We start from the raw sequence: 17,122 nt of genomic DNA, 5'->3' as shown, positions 1-17,122 counted from the left end.
AGGCCTTGATGGAGTCTGTAAGATACACAGAAAGACTAAAAGCGAGAGGGGCAGCCATCCTTTTAAGTCACTGGAAGAAGTTTGGCAAGGAGAGTTGGACTTTCCCTTTAAAAGGCATCATCTTTTGCTGACACCTCCCATTCCTAAAAAGTCTGAAGGGTAGGGAAAATAGGCCTGCAATCAATCACCTTGACCCCTTCTCCAGGAGAGTTATCAAACTTGGACATAGGGACTCTTGGAGAAGAAAACACCTGTCCCTATGAGAAACACATACTTCAGATTAACAATCCTTCTGCCATGGGAGGCATGTGGGGTCATATAGGTAAGATATGATTTTCAAGGACTCAGGGCCTAAGACTGTAAAATGTCTGCCTTCTTGCATATGTGGCTTTAAGTGACTGAATTTTTCTTTTTTTTTTTTCCTAAGATTTATTTATTTCGGGGGGAGGAGGGGCAGATGGAGAGGAAGACAATCAGACTCCCCACTGAGCAGGGAGTCCAACGTGGGACTCAATCCCAGGACCCTGAGATCATGACCTGAGCCAAAATCCAGAGTTGGATGCTTAACCAGCTGAGCCACCGAGGCCCTCCCAACTGAATTCAAACGTAACCGTTGAACAAGTGTCTGAGCAGACTACAGTATAATTTTAAATAAGTGTTCTCTTTGCTACATGTTGTACTATAATCCCCATGAAGGCTCAGCTCCCAGGACTCCCCAGACAATGCAATTAAATAACTGTTGCTATGCTCCATCAAGAATAGCATTTTTTACTACAAAGTAAAACAAACTGTCACATTATAGGTGGATGTTCTTTTAAGGGCTGCTAGGCTAAATTTTATAATGAAATTTACTTTCACATAAACTACCAACAAAGATTGCAATGATCTCCCCAAATGTACATTAGATTCCATAAGTACGATTGCTGTGCTGATGGTAGTCTTCCTCCCACCCACCCTGCCCCCGTCCACATATTTAGAAGCTCATGAAGAACACACTGCGTCTTGGCTACTAGAAGTTTTCTCTGGCAGAGGCAAGAGGGTCAACAGAGGAGCACTGACGAAGTAGAGGAGTTATAGGTTGTGGAAGATGTTCTCAATCCCAAGAATTGAGGGAAGGAAGACCCTGAAGAAGTCACTCCCACTCTCCCAAGGACCCTCTGGAGGCCTGGCTTCAGCCAGGAAATCTTAGCATATAGACGGTGGAGATACAAAAAAAGAACCAGAAATGTCCAGATAAGCCCCCAAATTCTCACAGTTTTCAAACTCCTCCCTGAGTAAACATTCTTCCAGAACTGCTGACAAAAAGCCAAACCAACTTCCTCTCCTCAGTGTTCCCCTTTTGGAAAGGAGATTATCTAGCAACAAAATATCCACCCAAAATGGAGCTAACAGGAAGACAATTGAAGAGATTCCCTCTGGTTAATTAACCACATAAATAATGAAATCATTCTGTCCCGTAATAAACAAAATGGCTCAACAAATCCTGGAGCATTGGAATAGTGGTTTGTAAGGAATTCCTGCCCCTAACTGCTACACCTTTGCTTGAAAGATATAATTGCAAGTTATAATGCAGTCCCTGAGTAATCAGACTCTGCCCTTCTTGGCTTAACCCCCTCATTAGTGTGAAGTCAGCAAATGGAGAACGGGTAGACAAATGCGTTGGCTCCAAGCCCAGCTTCTTAGATTTCATGGATGCTTCTCAATGGGTTTAACTGGAGCTGCTCTCTTTTGTAGTCAACACAGGGATAAGAAAAATCATGCTTTTGATATCACAGTTCTTTATCAGTACTTGAGTACAGAAGCTTTGCTACATTTGTGCATATGCCAACCATTCTGAAGAATAAAAGGCTGAATTCATATTATATTATCTGAGAATAAAACCACTTTTATTTGGATTTATTCCTACTAATTATCTTTATGGTAAGATGCAGTATGAAATCAATGCCAAAGTCACTACTGTAAGATCAACACAATGTACACTAAAATATAAGCTTAAACCATATTAACAGTAAAGAAAAACCTGCCTTCTTGATAATCAAAGTAGCTCCCATTTCCAATTTATGGAGAACAGCAGGGGGAAATCGACAAAATATATTGAACATGTGACATGAAAGATCTTTTTTAGTTGAGTTATGCAAGTAAAAAATGTTTTTGCACCTTTTCCAAAAAGTCTGCATCTTCATGATCCCTAAAACAACTTTGCTTAAACAAAGAGATGACTTTTATACAACTTTGGCTTTCTCTGGATGGAGGGGTTCCTTGGAAAGCCATCAAAATCCAAGGGATACAGAAATCATTCTTTGTGATTTGAATCTGAACCACTTGCATTTTGGTCATATGTTGAGAGTTCCATTTTATTTCTATTACCAAGAAAATCCTGAATACCAGAGACATAGAGACATATATTCCAAATAAGAGGTGGTGAGGGAGGGGTAGGAGAAGAGGGAGAAAGTATCTGGATGCTGAACAGGTGACCATCATGATAGGGAGGTTTATAGGGGAAATCATGTTGGAAGCCATAGAGTCCAAGACGCATACCAATGTCTCCTAGCCTTTCCTATGCTGTGTCTTTTCTGTGGACACTTTCTTCTTCTCTGTATAAGCTCTCCACTCCAAACTGTAAGTTATTTCTCCAAAAATTTTGGTTTAATCACATTGTACTCTGCTCAAAAATTTTTCACTGATTTCTCATCATTGAGCCCAAATTACCTTTTGCGGAGGACATTGCTCTGATCTCCCCAACACTCAATGAACCCTTCTCCAAAGTACAACAGCTGTGATCACCCCTCTTCCCCAAGGGGACCTAAGGCAGGCAGGATAAGAGCATCTTCCTTGCCACAGTAGTACAGATGGCTAAGCCCAAGACCACCAGTGAAGATCTTTGCTTTGCTGCAATATCTTGTGAGTCTGTGAGTTAAGATGGTCCCAAAACATCAAAGCTCAAGACTTCTGCTGATCGTTGATGGCAGCCAACTCTCTCTTCAGTCTTCATTTGTTCAGAAAACAAATAGTGAATATTAGTAAATCGCATGTTGAAGGTTTTAGGGGAAGTATATTATTGTCTGCAACTTACTCCAAAGTACCCAAGAACAATAAGTCGGATAGAAGGAGGGATAGAAAGACGGTGATGTGATAAAGCAAACATGGTAAGATGTTAATTGTGGAATCTAAGTGGTAGATGTAAGGATATTCACTGTAAAATTCTTTAAACTTTTCTGTATGTTTGTAGTGTTTCATGATAAACTGTTGGAAGAGAAAGCTCTAGTTCACTCTTGTTCTTTACATGTGGATGTCCTTAAAATACTGTGATATCTTTTAGCTCTTGTAAGTACAGCAGCAGGATAAGTGCTCTGTATCATGGCAACTGAGGTCTGTTCATATTCTCTCATGATGGCTTAGGTTCTACCCGCTGTTATGTTTGATGATCAGGGTCTACAACCCAGTCGCTAACAAAATAAATTCTAACAAATGTGAAGGAAAATGAATCATAGTTATGCATTAGATCATATTGCCTTAAAACCTCATCTCTAAAACTGCTTTTTGTTGTCAGTTCTTAAGAAGAAAAATAGCACAATAAGTAGGAGCTTTGGTAAAGCCTTGTTTTATCTACCTTATCACAGCTTAACTGAACATAAAATAAGGGCACTCTGTGCCTCAATGTAAGATACATAGCCTATCACCACAGGAACTAACCTCTGGCTTTTTTTTTTTTTAATTTTATTTATTTATTTGAGAGGGAGAATGAGATAGAGAGAGCATGAGAGGGGGGAGGGTCAGAGGGAGAAGCAGACTCCCCGCGGAGCAGGGCGCCCGATGCGGGACTCGATCCCGGGACTCCAGGATCATGACCTGAGCCGAAGGCAGTCGCTTAACCAACTGAGCCACCCAGGCGCCCCTAACCTCTGGCTTTTTGCCGTGAATATATTCTGTGAAAGTCACTTTCATTCATGGAAAAGTTAGAGAGTAAAAAGGTACGTAGAACTTCAGGAACAGCTCAAGGAAAAGAAGATCCAAGTTTATTCCATTCTCCTTTCCTCCTAGGAAGAGGAAAGGAAGCAGAAGAAAGGAAAATTACTTTTACAATCCAAGCAATTCACACTTTGCTGCATTCAATGTATGGGCCTGAAAATAGTGGGCAAATCTTATAAGAGGATCACGTTGTAAATAGCAAACTAACCCAGGATACACAAAGGAAATATGTACTAAACTCTTCTTCAATGCGAAAAAAACCAATCCTTTCTTAACATACTTGCTTGGTAAATTTGCACTTTCACATATTCTTCTTTGAAGAATAAGATAATAGTTGCTCTTAGACCTGCACATAATTATATATCTCTACACTACCCCCTTTCCAATCCTCCTTGCTACTTCTGTCAAGACACCACTCACAGCGTATTCTTCCCAAATTTCACAGCTTGTTAGAAAATGGCCAAGATTTGCACATAATAAAATGCAGTGACTAACCCAACTCTAATGAAAACGGGAGAGCATGAAATGAGACTTGCCCTCTTATTGGGAGACTGTTCATCAGAATGCTCAGTTGTTTCTCGCACCTTAAGTCAAGATCAGAGGAGCTGCTGTGCTAGGACTTGTCCTTGACTCCTGCCTGATCTGCCCGCAATGCCCCCCGCTCAGCTCTCTATAGCAGTAATAGTCCCATCACCCAAAGCAGAGCCCTCAAAGGTGGATGATCTACATCAGGCCAGGATCTAGGGGGGTGCTGGGCCACAGCTTGCCTCAATAAAAGAAATCTCTGGGCAAATACCAGAATCAGAAATGGGTAGGTACGAGTATTGCAGGGAGAACACGTCATCAGCATTAAAACTAATAAGCAAGCAACCAGCACCACCAACAGAACCACAAGTAGCAGCTGAGGGGTAAGGGTGGACAGATTTGAGACTTTCTCTGATGCCACTAGCTGCTAACTACCTTCTTCCTCCTCCTACCTCCCCTGCAGCTGCCATGGGCTTCCCTGAGCTGGAGGCCCTGGCATTCATTCCCTCTTGCCACACCCCAGCCACAGCTGTTCATCTGCAAACTACAGATACAAAAGAACATCTTGTCCCACACTCCCGCATGCGTTTTCTCTCCCTTCATCTCATCTCTCCTTATCCAACCTTCTAAGTATTGTAAAAGCTCCAAAAAAGTGATTCTTCATGCAGACCCGAGTAAGTCAGGGTTCTCTCTGAACTCTTCCAGGATGGAGCCATTCCAGCCAGCCCTGAGGAAAAGGGATCCCGTAGCGCCCTCCGGCCCCCAGGAACAGCTGCTTGCAAGCACGCCGTCTGGCCCGCTAAACCCACTCTGCCCCAAGGTGTCTCCATTGTTGTCCCCCATGTATATAATAATCCACAAAAACCAGTCACTGACATGATGAGCTTCCTTCCAAGTATGGTTAAGGCTGATAAATATTGGAACAAGGATCTCAGTTCTAGAATCCACATCTCCTCGGGACAAGGAGAGGAGCATAGAGAAGTGTGATGACCTACTATGTAGAAAGAGGGTTGACCATTGTTTTCTCTGTCTTTTCCTAATCACTGACCTCATAGAAACCAACCACTTAAGAGCCACCACTTAATAAAGGCAAGTGAGTTCCTGATACAAATGAATACTGGAAACAACAGGAGAGGAGAACGATCTTTCTTCCCCTTACATTCTCTTCTTTTAAGAGTTATTTACCTTATTTTCAGGTTTATGGATTCTGAGAGATGGAAGCCATAACTTAACTATCAGTATTGGCCTTTGAGAAAACACAAATATGTTATTTGTTAACAACTAACACACCAGTCATTTCAGAAAAAGATGTACATGAGAATAAGTCCGTATGGGTATAAAATAATTCCATCGTTTATGGAGTGCTTACTAAATGTCTTCTATTTGCATGATGTTTTTTTTTTTGCAAAACATGACAAAGTACCTCCAATGCTCTCTGCTGGTAAGAAATGAGTCATTACCAAGGGTCTGCTCTGTACCAGGGTCCTGCACTCTGCCCTCACATCCAATTTGTGAAGCAGAAAAGATGTTCACAGGAACAGAGTCTGTATGTTGGAAGAGCCTCTGATTCAAAGGCATTTCAATACTCCACACTAGGCTTTTCTGCATTGGCTCCAAATACAGTGACTCTATTTCCTACAGCACCCCGCCTTTTCTTTATCCAAATAGGCAGTAATTTCCTGACTCCAGGATATTTCTGCTCTTGAGAAGAATAAAAGTGTTCTTCTTCTGTTTGGATCACTAGATTTCAGTAGTAGCTTCTGGGTGGTAGTTTTCTGCTATTCCCTTCAGTTATAGTGTCTACTAGAGCTAAGCTTCCATATTAATGGCTTCCAATAAGGACTACCCCCAAGACAATCTCCATGCCAAATGTAAAATTCCTTAAGTTCAAAATGCAATGAAATGGGCTATTTCTCCTTCTTCTCTTTTGCATGCTCTAAATTCCTTAGCTCTTATTTACTTTACTGTAGCTTGGGTTTTGGTTCAATGAGCTGATTCTTACCTTTTATCTGCATACTGTATTAACACTTGCAAAGCAAATTCAGGAAAACAATTCAATATTTATTGAACGTGCTTTTATGAAAAAAGCAATAGCAAGGCTGTAAGAGTCTGGAAAGGCAGTCTGTTATAGCAAAAAGGCAAATACATCAAACAATTTGAAAGAAGTACAATTTCCTACAATTTGGCTAAAACTCATTGCCTAGTAAGTTGCTTGTAGGGAACCCACTTTAGTGATTGGACAAGATTGTTGTAATTAGCATATTTAGTATAGGTAGATGAGCATAACTGGAATGCTTGAAACATTTTCTCTCTTAATTAAGCATTCCTCATTACCTTCTTAATTCTCCTCCCCACTCCACTTCCATCCCCACAGCTAGCAAAATTGTGAACTGCAATTTATCTTCACATCAAATGATTACAAATTCAGAACGAGTGGAGTCCAAATCAAGTTTTCAAAACCACATGGCAAGGAAAACCCAGTTTAATAGTTAGTAGAGGAAGTGACCATTCTATCTTGTCAAAACATAAACACTTCCAGAAATAAATTGGATTTTTCCCAATAGAATGGAAAAAATCATTTGTCTACTTATTTGTTTGCAAAAAGATGTCACACTAGAATGTGATAAGTCTTATACAAGGATTCCATTTTACATTTGTCTTATCATTAAATTGCTTAGTTGACAACACCATTAAGTTGTAGTCTAGCATCCTGCCTAAGTGCAGGGACTTTCAGCTCTACCACTTTATGGCTGGATAACCTACGGCCAGTTAGTTTAAATGTTCTGATCCTCGGTTTTCTCACCTGTAAAATGAGGGTGATAAGCATATCTTCTACAAGGAGTTGCTATGCAGATTAAAGGTATATATATTAAAGCCATATATATGTATATATATATATATACGTGTATACACGTATATATACACTCATGCATACATCTCCTTGGCAGGTAATAAATGCCATATAAGTGAGTCTTATTGTTATTATTACCATGCCTACAATCAACACAAAGAGAAAAGTGATATTGTTGGGCTTCATTATTTCGACGCTCTATCACAAACCACTTTCTTGGTAAGTATCTCTGGGATTATCCTAGAGAGGAAACATGATGTGGATTTGGGGTGTCTTAATTAGAGTGTCATAGTTATGACTGCATGGCAAATTTCAAGATAAAAGACATACATAGAACACATAAAAATAACAAATGATTTGAAAATTCATAATATGAAACTTTATTCATGAATGATTTATGTATGGTTAATTATCTTCAAATTAGGAATGTTCTGAGATTTTCTCGACTATTCATGGCACCTTTTCTGTCCTGTATCAAGAATGATACTATAAAAAATATATATGTAAAATATCAGTTCCGTTTGGTGTAGTAATAATATGTTATTGAGTTAGTGATAAATATCATTGCATTCTTTGGCCAATTAAAAAAGCAAATGTTTATTTTAAAACACAACATAATAAAATAAAATTTAAAAAAATAAAACTTCCAATATTTTGTCTTTTATCACTCTGTAATAAAATGTGTCATCCAAATCCATTTTTGTAATGGTTTTATTGAGATATAAGTCACATACCACATAATTCATCCATTTAATGAATATAATGTGATGATTTTAAATATATTCCCAGAGTTATGAAATCATAACCACAAACCAGTTTATAACATTTTCATCATCCCCAAAAGAAACTCTATACTCATTAGCACTCACCCTCCATTCTCCCTCCTCACTGCTGCTGGCAACCACTTTCTGTCTCTATAGATTTGCCTGTTTTGGACATTTTGTATAAATGGAGTCATATGATATGTGGCCTTTTGTGTCTGCCTTCACTCAGCATATTTTCAAGGTTCATCCATATTGTAGCATGCATCAGTACTGTACTCCTTTTTATCCCAAATAATATTCTGTTGCATGGATATACTGCACACTGTTTATCCATCCATCAGCAGATAGACACTTGAGCTGTTGTTTTTAGCTATTATGAATAATGCTGCTGTGAACATTTGTGTATACATTTTTATGTGGACATATGTTTTCATTTCTTTTGACTATATACCTAGGAGTAAAATTGCTGGGTCATATGTTAGCTCTATGTTTTATCTTTGAGGAAATGCCAGACTGTTTTCCAAAGTGGCTGCATCATTTTCCCTGTCCACCAGCACTGTAAGGTTCCAACTTCTCCACATCTTTGTCAGCACTTGTTACTATCTCTTTTCTTACAGCCATCGTGTCAGTATAAAGTGGTATCCAAATGCTTTTTAAAGATGCAAAACCATAAAGATACATTGGGCAAGGAAGTAAAATCTTTTATGAAAAGGGAAAGAATGAAGAGATTAGGAAAAGGACCCCGCAGTCAGGCTGGAAAAGGAAGCAGGAGATATTTCTAAGTTTGCTAGTTAATTTCATGTCCTTATGCAACCAACTGCCCTTCAAAGTGTCAGGATTGTGGAGCCAGCCCTCAATTTCACAGCTGGAGCTTATAATAATCATAACAATAACTAAATCTTGGTTTATTGTTTATTTTGCAAAGTTCCCTCCCATATTCTAGCCCATTTGATTCAACACCACAAATCTTCTGTGGAAGGATATAATTAATTCCCATTCTGCAGGTAAGAGTACTGAGGCCCAGAGCAGCTGACACGACCAAGGGAATATGGTTAAAAATATATACATACATATGTACATGTGTGTTTCACTAATAGTAAATATTATATTTAATACATAGCATTAAATAAGTATATTTTATATCAAAATATATATTTTATATATATGTATATATGTGTGTGTGTATATATACATATACATATATATGTATATATATGGCATTAAATAAATAAAATGCACAGAGCTGGGCCTGGAAGCCAAATTTTTTATTTCAAATCCCAATCCTTGGTGTCCCAGTTCCTTATCACTTTCATTTGCCTTATCTCTGATGACCAAGAAAGCAGTGCGAAAGCAAGAGAGGACAAAGGGGGTTGTATGGGAAGCAGTTAGAGGTAGGAGGCCTGCACATCACAAAGTCCCCCCAATCAGACTGTGGGAAAGCACCTAAGGATGTAAGGACACGTTGTGACAGGGATAGCAAGGATGGTTGCATTCCCACCCCTTTATGAGAGGTTCCTCCAGTAATCAAGAAGCCACTGAAATCCCTAAATTCCGAATATATCATCTGTACTGCAGTATATTTAATCACATGCACTCATCATTCAAATATTTATTAAGTAATAACTATGCTCTAGACACAGTGCTAACATGGTTGAGATTTTAAAAAGCAATGATTATAATTTTCCAGAGTAAAATTAAATAGTGAACATTTTCTAAGCCGGATCATCTCATTTAATCCTCACAACATTCTTGCAAGAGATGTAGAAACAGGCCTAGAGAGTGACTCAGTAAACTGACCCCAAAGTCACAGAACTATTAAATGGTGAGGCAGAATAAAAACCCAGGCAGCCTGATTCTATACCCTGTGTTCTTAACCACCACCCAATCCTTCCTGCCAGATCTCCCTTGGCTGGAAGTCACACGTGGTGACGCAAAGAGACCAATAATACTGATTAATTCCAGCAACCATTGTTGAATGCTCATTCATACAGAAGCTCAAGGGCAAATTCCCACAACAACCCTATGAAGTACTAATCTTCATTCCCATTTCATAGATGAGGAAACAAAGGCTCAGAGAAGTGAATTAACTGGTCAAAAGTCACAGAGCTATAATAGTTAATGCTGACATGGTGCTTACTGTATACCTGGCACTGTTCTAAGCACTAGCTCATCTAATCCTCATAACACTATGAGATAGGTTCCATTACTGCCCAGTATTCTTAGTTAAGTAACTTGTTCAAGGTCCCAGGCTAGTAAGTAGCAAACCCAAGATCCACTCTGACTAAAAGTCAGTTTTGAAAACAACTTAATGTTGACTATTGGCTACAAAGTGGCTGAGCAGAAATTCAAACCCAGGTCTGGCTCTTGAGTGAAAAAGAGCCTTCTCTCTTCCTACCAACAAGCTAAGTGGGGCCCTCAAACCTACTTTAGTACAGAGGGGTGCTGGGAAAAAGGAGAGTAACAACTGCTCTGGAGATCCCCAAGGAAAGGGCATTTAAGCTGCCTACTGAGGGACAAAGTGCTTCCTGGACAAAGACAGGCACCATTCAATTTGTTATTTTAAAAGAAATGAGGGGCACCTGAGCGGCGCAGTTGGTTAATTGACTCTTGGTTTTGGCTCAGGTCGTGATCTCAGGGTGGTGAGATCCAACCCCTCCTCAACTGGCTCTCAGTGAGGAGGCTGTTTCAGTTTCTCTCCCTCTCCCCCTTACCCCCTTTAAAATAAATAAATAAATCTTAAAAAAACATTAAAACTACCGGATAAGGACTTTGAAAAAGATGACACAGTAACGAGGAGCAAATAAATTATTAAAAAGCAAATGCTTCAGATTGAATCAGAAAAGCTTTTGATTTTTATTCAGTTAGAAAATGCTCTTGATGAAGGAAAAACAAGCTTTTATTCCCTTTAATTTTGACTATACGTTTAAAAATCATCGAGGGATTGAAGTGTGCAATTTGCCTTTTGTAACGTTAAACTCAACAAACTCTGACTTCCAATATTTACTTCCTCAATCTAACTGCTGCAAGCAGGGTGGTTACTAAACCTTCATGGATCTTTGCAAAGATTCTCTCTCCTTCAGGTCCTGAAACACAGCATCTAGAAACCAAAAGGAGCCTGGAGATTCAGGCCAAGCCTTAGAAAGAACAGGCGCGCGCCTCATGCCAGCTGGGCCAGGGACCGGCACGCTTCAGAGCCAGGGTTTGTTTTTTTTCCCTGGCAAACTGATTTATGACCACACGACGGGCAGCTGCGGAACCGGTCAGGCCGTAGAAGTACATTAGTCAAACATGAATCCAAGAAGGACCGGGATGGGATGCCAGTGGTAAGGGCGGGGCGGGGGGATCTGGGGTTCACTGCCTGTCCCGGGTGCGGTGAGACCCGTCAATTCCTAATTCTTGCAGCAGCCCGGGGCCGATGGACTCTGCTCTCCAAAATGTGTGCGCTAGGGAAGTTGGCAGAGCAGCAGGGCATCCGGACAAGGTGCCTCCACGCCCCCTCGCGGACGCCACTGATGATTGACGGGGACGTGCCAATGTAGCGATAGGTAGTTTTTCAGAACCTGGGGTTTAGCCCCCATAACACGCCGTCAAGGGAGTCCCGGCGATCAGCCTCATTTTACAGACGAAAACGCTGAGCGTCAGAGGAGTGCAGCAGGATTTGCCAGCAAAAAGGAAGACCTCAAGTCAATCGTTGGGTTGGCCCTTTCATCTAGGAGTCAAGAGGCTGGGGCTGGAGGCAGCATGGGGCTGCACACCCACCCTCTCGCGCTCTGGACGCACTCGGGGTCGCCCGGCAGCCAGGAGGCCTGGCAGCGCCAGGTGCCCAGGAAGAGGGAGCGCGCGACTGGTGGCGGCGCGTCCGCGGGGCGCAGGGCTGCAGCGCCGGGGCCGGGGCGCAGGGCACACCACCCGCTGCTGTGCGTCCGCCTCGGAGCCCCGCGCGGGTGCCGAGTCGCAGGGCGCCCGGCTGCAGCCGGCTAGGCAGGGGCGCAGCGCCGACCGTCCACGCGCCCGCAGCGGTCCCGGAGCCCCGCGCGAGTCGCAAGGCACGAGCCACGCGCGTGTGCGCGCCGGGCTGCTGCGGGCACAGGCTGGCAGTGCCACGGCGCCCCCACCGGCACTGCCCCACGCCTTACCGTAGCTGCTCCCCGGTGACCAGGACCTCAGCCATGCGCTCCAGCTCCCTTTGCTGCGCCCCACCACTCCCGCTGGTGCTGCTGTCGCTGCCACCGCTGCCACCGCTGCCGCCCTCCTCCATGGTCGGGCCGCGCCGCTACCACTGTCTTCCCTAGCCGCCTTGGGTTTGGGTGTTAAATCAGCCTGCCCCCGCCGAGGCCTCCCCCGCCATCTTTGTTAGGGGCAGTCCCGTTGCTCAGACGCGATTGGCTGGAGAGGGAATCCCTGTGGGTAGGCTGAGGTGCTAGGCAAGTAGTCTCCAGGAACTCCAGCTCCGGGCGGTGGCTGGAGCCCCGCGTGGTCGGGGGGGCGGGGCCAAGGGGGAAAATATAAACATCTGGGCGGGCGCGGGTCTGCGGTGTGTGTGCTGGTGGAGGTCGGGTAGGTGACCTCGCTCGTCGTTACCCACAGAGCTAATGCCGTGGGACCTTGGGGACAGGCCAGGAGGTTACTAGACAAGTGTGAAGGTATTTTTATTATACTGTCTATACTCCAAATTGCCAGAGTAAAAATAATAACAAAATAGCTAAATAGTGAACAATGAGGGATATAGGGATATACACGTCACTGCAGGGGTTGGTGAAATTAGGCATTTTTCTCGTCCCAATCCCCCTCACCTAAGACAGTTTACTTACCTTATAGTGTAATCAACAAAGAGCGCTGGCCTGGGAATCAAACCTGGGACCCAGCTCCCACCTATGTGCTTAATCCTCAGTTTCTTCCTTTACAAAATAAAAATAACTGTGGATACCACTTGTTGACATCTACTGCATTAAAGATGCTTCAGATTGTTGTTACAAATCATAAAATGGGTATTGTCCTCTTTTTACATCAGGAAGCAGGCTCAGACAGATGGTGCAACTTGTCCAAGGCAAACAGATAATAAATGCAAGAAGAATCAAACCCAGGACATTCTGGCTTTAGAGTTGTGTTCTTAAAAGACTGCTTCTTGGGGCGCCTGGGTGGCTCAGTTGGTTAAGCGACTGCCTTCGGCTCAGGTCATGATCCTGGAGTCCCTGGATCGAGTCCCGCATCGGGCTCCCTGCTCAGTGGGGAGTCTGCTTCTCCCTCTGACCCTTCCCCCTCTCATGTGCTCTCTCTCTCTCTCAAATAAATAAATAAAATCTTTAAAAAAAAAAAAAAAAAAAAAAAAAAAAAAGACTGCTTCTTAAAACGGGGATATAATGGTATTGTCGACTTTCCGGGGAAGATGGAAGGAACTTTGACTAATACCAAATAAATGTTCTGTTATTCTGTCTCATGCAGGGTCAGAGCCTGGTCTACAGGAAAACCGAGTAGTGCTAATGGCAGAGGTCATTATAGTAAGGAGATACCTGTGTGTTGACATTTTATGCAGCTTTTTATAATTCTTGCATATATACAAGTCTCTGCACCTTTACAAGTAAATGTGAAATTTTTTTAGTGAATACTATATGGAAAGACAATCTTTCAGTTGCAGATTTGTCGTAAATCTACAGAATAAAAATGAAAATGAGAGGGCTATTGAAAAGCAAATTATCTTTGTATATTTTATACCAATTCTGCTATTCAAAAGTATTTATACTCACTATCCTTCCGGTTTTGGTGCAAGACAAAACACCTTTTCTCACATCATCTCTAATTTTTAAATTACTAGTAGGCCTGGAAAATGAAGAATTGCAGACCTGGCCCCCCTAAATCTCTTTTATTTAATGATTTTAAGCTTTTCTGAAAGTGCAGAATGAAAAAAAATTAAGTTATTACACATTTCTAATTATCCATTGTTCAACACTGTTTTATCCAAAAGCTCTGGCTACGTATTGTAAATCATCACTATTGTTGCTTGCCTTCTGTTTTTTCTTCCTTTAAATCTAATTGTGTTTTCATTTAAATTTCGGCAACTTTTTCTGAGAAACAAAAATTAAATATTTTTTGCAAAATACTTGTTTAATAGTTCATAATTAAAAAATCATGATAAAAAAACTTTTATCATGAAAGTTTATGATTTAAAAAAGCACCTTGACATACGGAAAAAAATTCAAGTCCGGAAAACACCTTGTACTGCTCCAGTGAGAGAGAGCAGAATTTATTTCTCTTGCTTGATGAGAAGGGTTTTCGGTGTCTGTACATGTGAATGGGAAGTGGGAATTGTTTGCTATCATTGTTTCAATCTTTCTTTTGACATATGAGACACACCATGCTCTACTGGGTTAGAAGACAGATCCTTTTTCCTAACTTAGGGAAAGATTGGTCTGACTCCTGAGGACATGTGAGCACCCACACAGCCTATGAGCTCGGGAGCAACTCTCCCAGAATAGACTGTGATCTACAGGTGTTTCTGGAAGAGGGATGGGCACTGACATGGTGATTAAACCAAGTGTGAAGATCTTAGAAGGGCTGAAAATTCCAACAGACCTTGGCTTGATTTTTGGCTCCATTGGGGCAGGTTCATTATTATCTCTAATTTTTGCCCTCTTCTGTAAAGTCAAGATCATACTACTAATCTCGTTGGGGTTTGGGGAGGATTAAAGAAAATTTAATGAGCACACTTGTTACAGGTGGGAACTATTAAATGTAAGCCTTTACTTCCAGCTTGTCCTACTCACCTGCTTCCTGCCTTCTGGCTGTTTTGGTGCTTGGAGCCAGTGCTTCTCAAACTGAGGAAGAGGTGTGTTTGGGCCTGCGCGCGCGCGCGTGCGTGTGTGTGTGTTTTCAATCCACTGAAGCTTGACATTCTGGTAAAATACAATAGAAATGAAATTTTTAAATGTACAAAACACAGCCCAATTTGCTATTGTTGTGGTGAACAGATAGCAGATTGGCAAATTGTTATAAACATTTCTCTCAATGTCTCAGTGTCTCTCAATAAAGGAAAAGGTCACCAGTTGGCAGACCACACTTTTAGGAGTACTGGTTAAGGGTAAGCTGCAATGTGAGAAGATGAACTTGAATAAAATGTGTGAAAGAATATTGTCAACTCTGAAGCTTAATAACAGGTAGCTATGGGTGGTGGGGTTGCCTCTTTGTATACGTGAGTATTGTTCCCACCTGATCTGAAAGGTGAACTCAGACCCCATATTCTGGGTGCTGTCCTCTCACACTCCCTCGAGCACTGTGTTGTTCTTCCCTGTGCCTCTCATGATATCAGAAGGTTTATGTTGCTTTTTTTTAAAAAGATTATATTTATTTATTTGACAGAGAGAGACACAGCGAGAGAGGGAACACAAGCAGGGGGAGTGGGAGAGGGAGAAGCAGGCCCCCCCGCTGGACAGGGAGGCCGATGCGGGGCTCGATCCCAGGACCCTGGGATCATGACCTGAGCCGAAGGCAGGCAGACGCTTAACGACTGAGCCACCCAGGCGCCCCGGCTTATGTTGCTTTTAACCATTAATGGGAGTCTCTATTCCTCAGCTGCCATGATTTTTAGTCTCTTTATGTGAATAGAAGCAAATGGATGGGTTAGTATTATTTCTGTTGACAGATCCTTTAAGAAGGGAAAAACAAATGTAGAGGGAAAATAAAATGTTCATCTGTCATAATTCACATCCTTTTTTAATATTTTTGTCATGTTTGATTCATCTTTTTTTGTAGTGACGGAAATCAAACATTACAGATAAATGTGAGGTCCTCTTGTCCTCCAATCCCAGTCCTGCTCACCTCCCAAGACGTTCTTAATGCTGTAAGGGCAACAAAAATACTCAATACTTTGGTATATACTGCCACCTAGTGATTGATTTTGTAATGACACTAAATGATAGTGGGTCTCCTACAGGAGAAAGACCACCCCCAGAAGACATTTTTGGAAAATTTAGGACGGGGTTGTGGTATTGTCACTGGCTTTTAGTGAGCAGGAACTAGGGATGCTAGATACTCTCATTTTCCTGGGACAGTGGCCTCATAAAGAATTGTCCGAAATCCCGAATGTTTTTCCTAGGTCCTGTGGGATATTCTTGCAGATGAAAAACCTGTTCACTGTTAGCTTAGAACCTAATTTGATTTTACATAGAAACACAAAATATTTTTTGCACAATTTTAATATAATTCTGACTTGTCCAGGAATACAATTATTATGCACATTGAGAAAAAAAGTTGTACTTTGCTCAGATTTTACCAAGAGAGTTTCATCATTAGATAAAATTGTTTCATTTGTCATTTGTGGTAAACACACTATGAGTACAGCACACCTTTTTCAGTCTGCACTTCCTTTCAGTTAAGAGGTTGCATGTGTGGTGATTCTATGTGTGTTTGTATAATATATTATTTAGCCAAATTTTAGAATGCCAAATATAAAAAGAAGTGATAGCAATATTCAGTAAACTTGTCTCCTGTTATTCTAAAATTATTCATTATAGGGGTGCCTGAGTGACTCAGTTGGTTAAGCGTCTGCCTTCAGCTCAGGTCATGATCCCAGAGTCCTGGGATCGAGCCCCGTGTTGGGCTTTCTGCTCAGCAGGAAGTCTGCTTCTCCCTCTCCCTCTCATTCCCTGCTTGTGCGCTCTCTCTTTCTCCCTTTCTCTCTCTCTCAAATAAATAAAATCTTCAAAAAATTCTTTTTAATTTAAAAATTATTCACTATAAATAGCTGTATACATCTGACCATCTCACTAGACCTTCTATGGTCACTTAAATATTAAAATACATTTTATTTTGTTATAGATGATTTTCTTATACTCCAGTGTAAGGGCATCATATTGATTTTTTATATATATATATATGCACGCTGAAAGCTTTTGAGAACATTGGTGGATTTTGAACAGAGGAATGCCATGATCTGACTTCCATTATTACAAAGATGGCTTGAGGTAACATATAGGAAACTCGGTTCTGTGCTTGATGCAGTAAATACGTTAATGGATAT

At 41.5% G+C, this 17,122-nt stretch overlaps 1 protein-coding gene across 2 annotated transcripts in view; it reads right to left on the bottom strand.

The window, feature by feature from the left end:
- The window catches only part of DEPTOR (DEP domain containing MTOR interacting protein), a 122,271-nt gene extending 109,904 nt beyond the window's left edge, over positions 1-12,367 (bottom strand). For both annotated transcript variants that reach the window (XM_021688441.1, XM_021688442.1), the window contains exon 1: positions 12,246-12,367. In XM_021688441.1, the coding sequence (XP_021544116.1) occupies positions 12,246-12,367 (122 nt within the window). The remainder of the gene's footprint in view (positions 1-12,245) is intronic.
- Between the last annotated feature and the right edge of the window lie 4,755 nt (positions 12,368-17,122).

The sequence above is a fragment of the Neomonachus schauinslandi genome, chromosome 4, assembly GCF_002201575.2.
Source record: "Neomonachus schauinslandi chromosome 4, ASM220157v2, whole genome shotgun sequence".
Lineage (NCBI taxonomy): Eukaryota > Metazoa > Chordata > Mammalia > Carnivora > Phocidae > Neomonachus > Neomonachus schauinslandi.
This window is presented reverse-complemented; position numbering and strand designations above follow the sequence as displayed.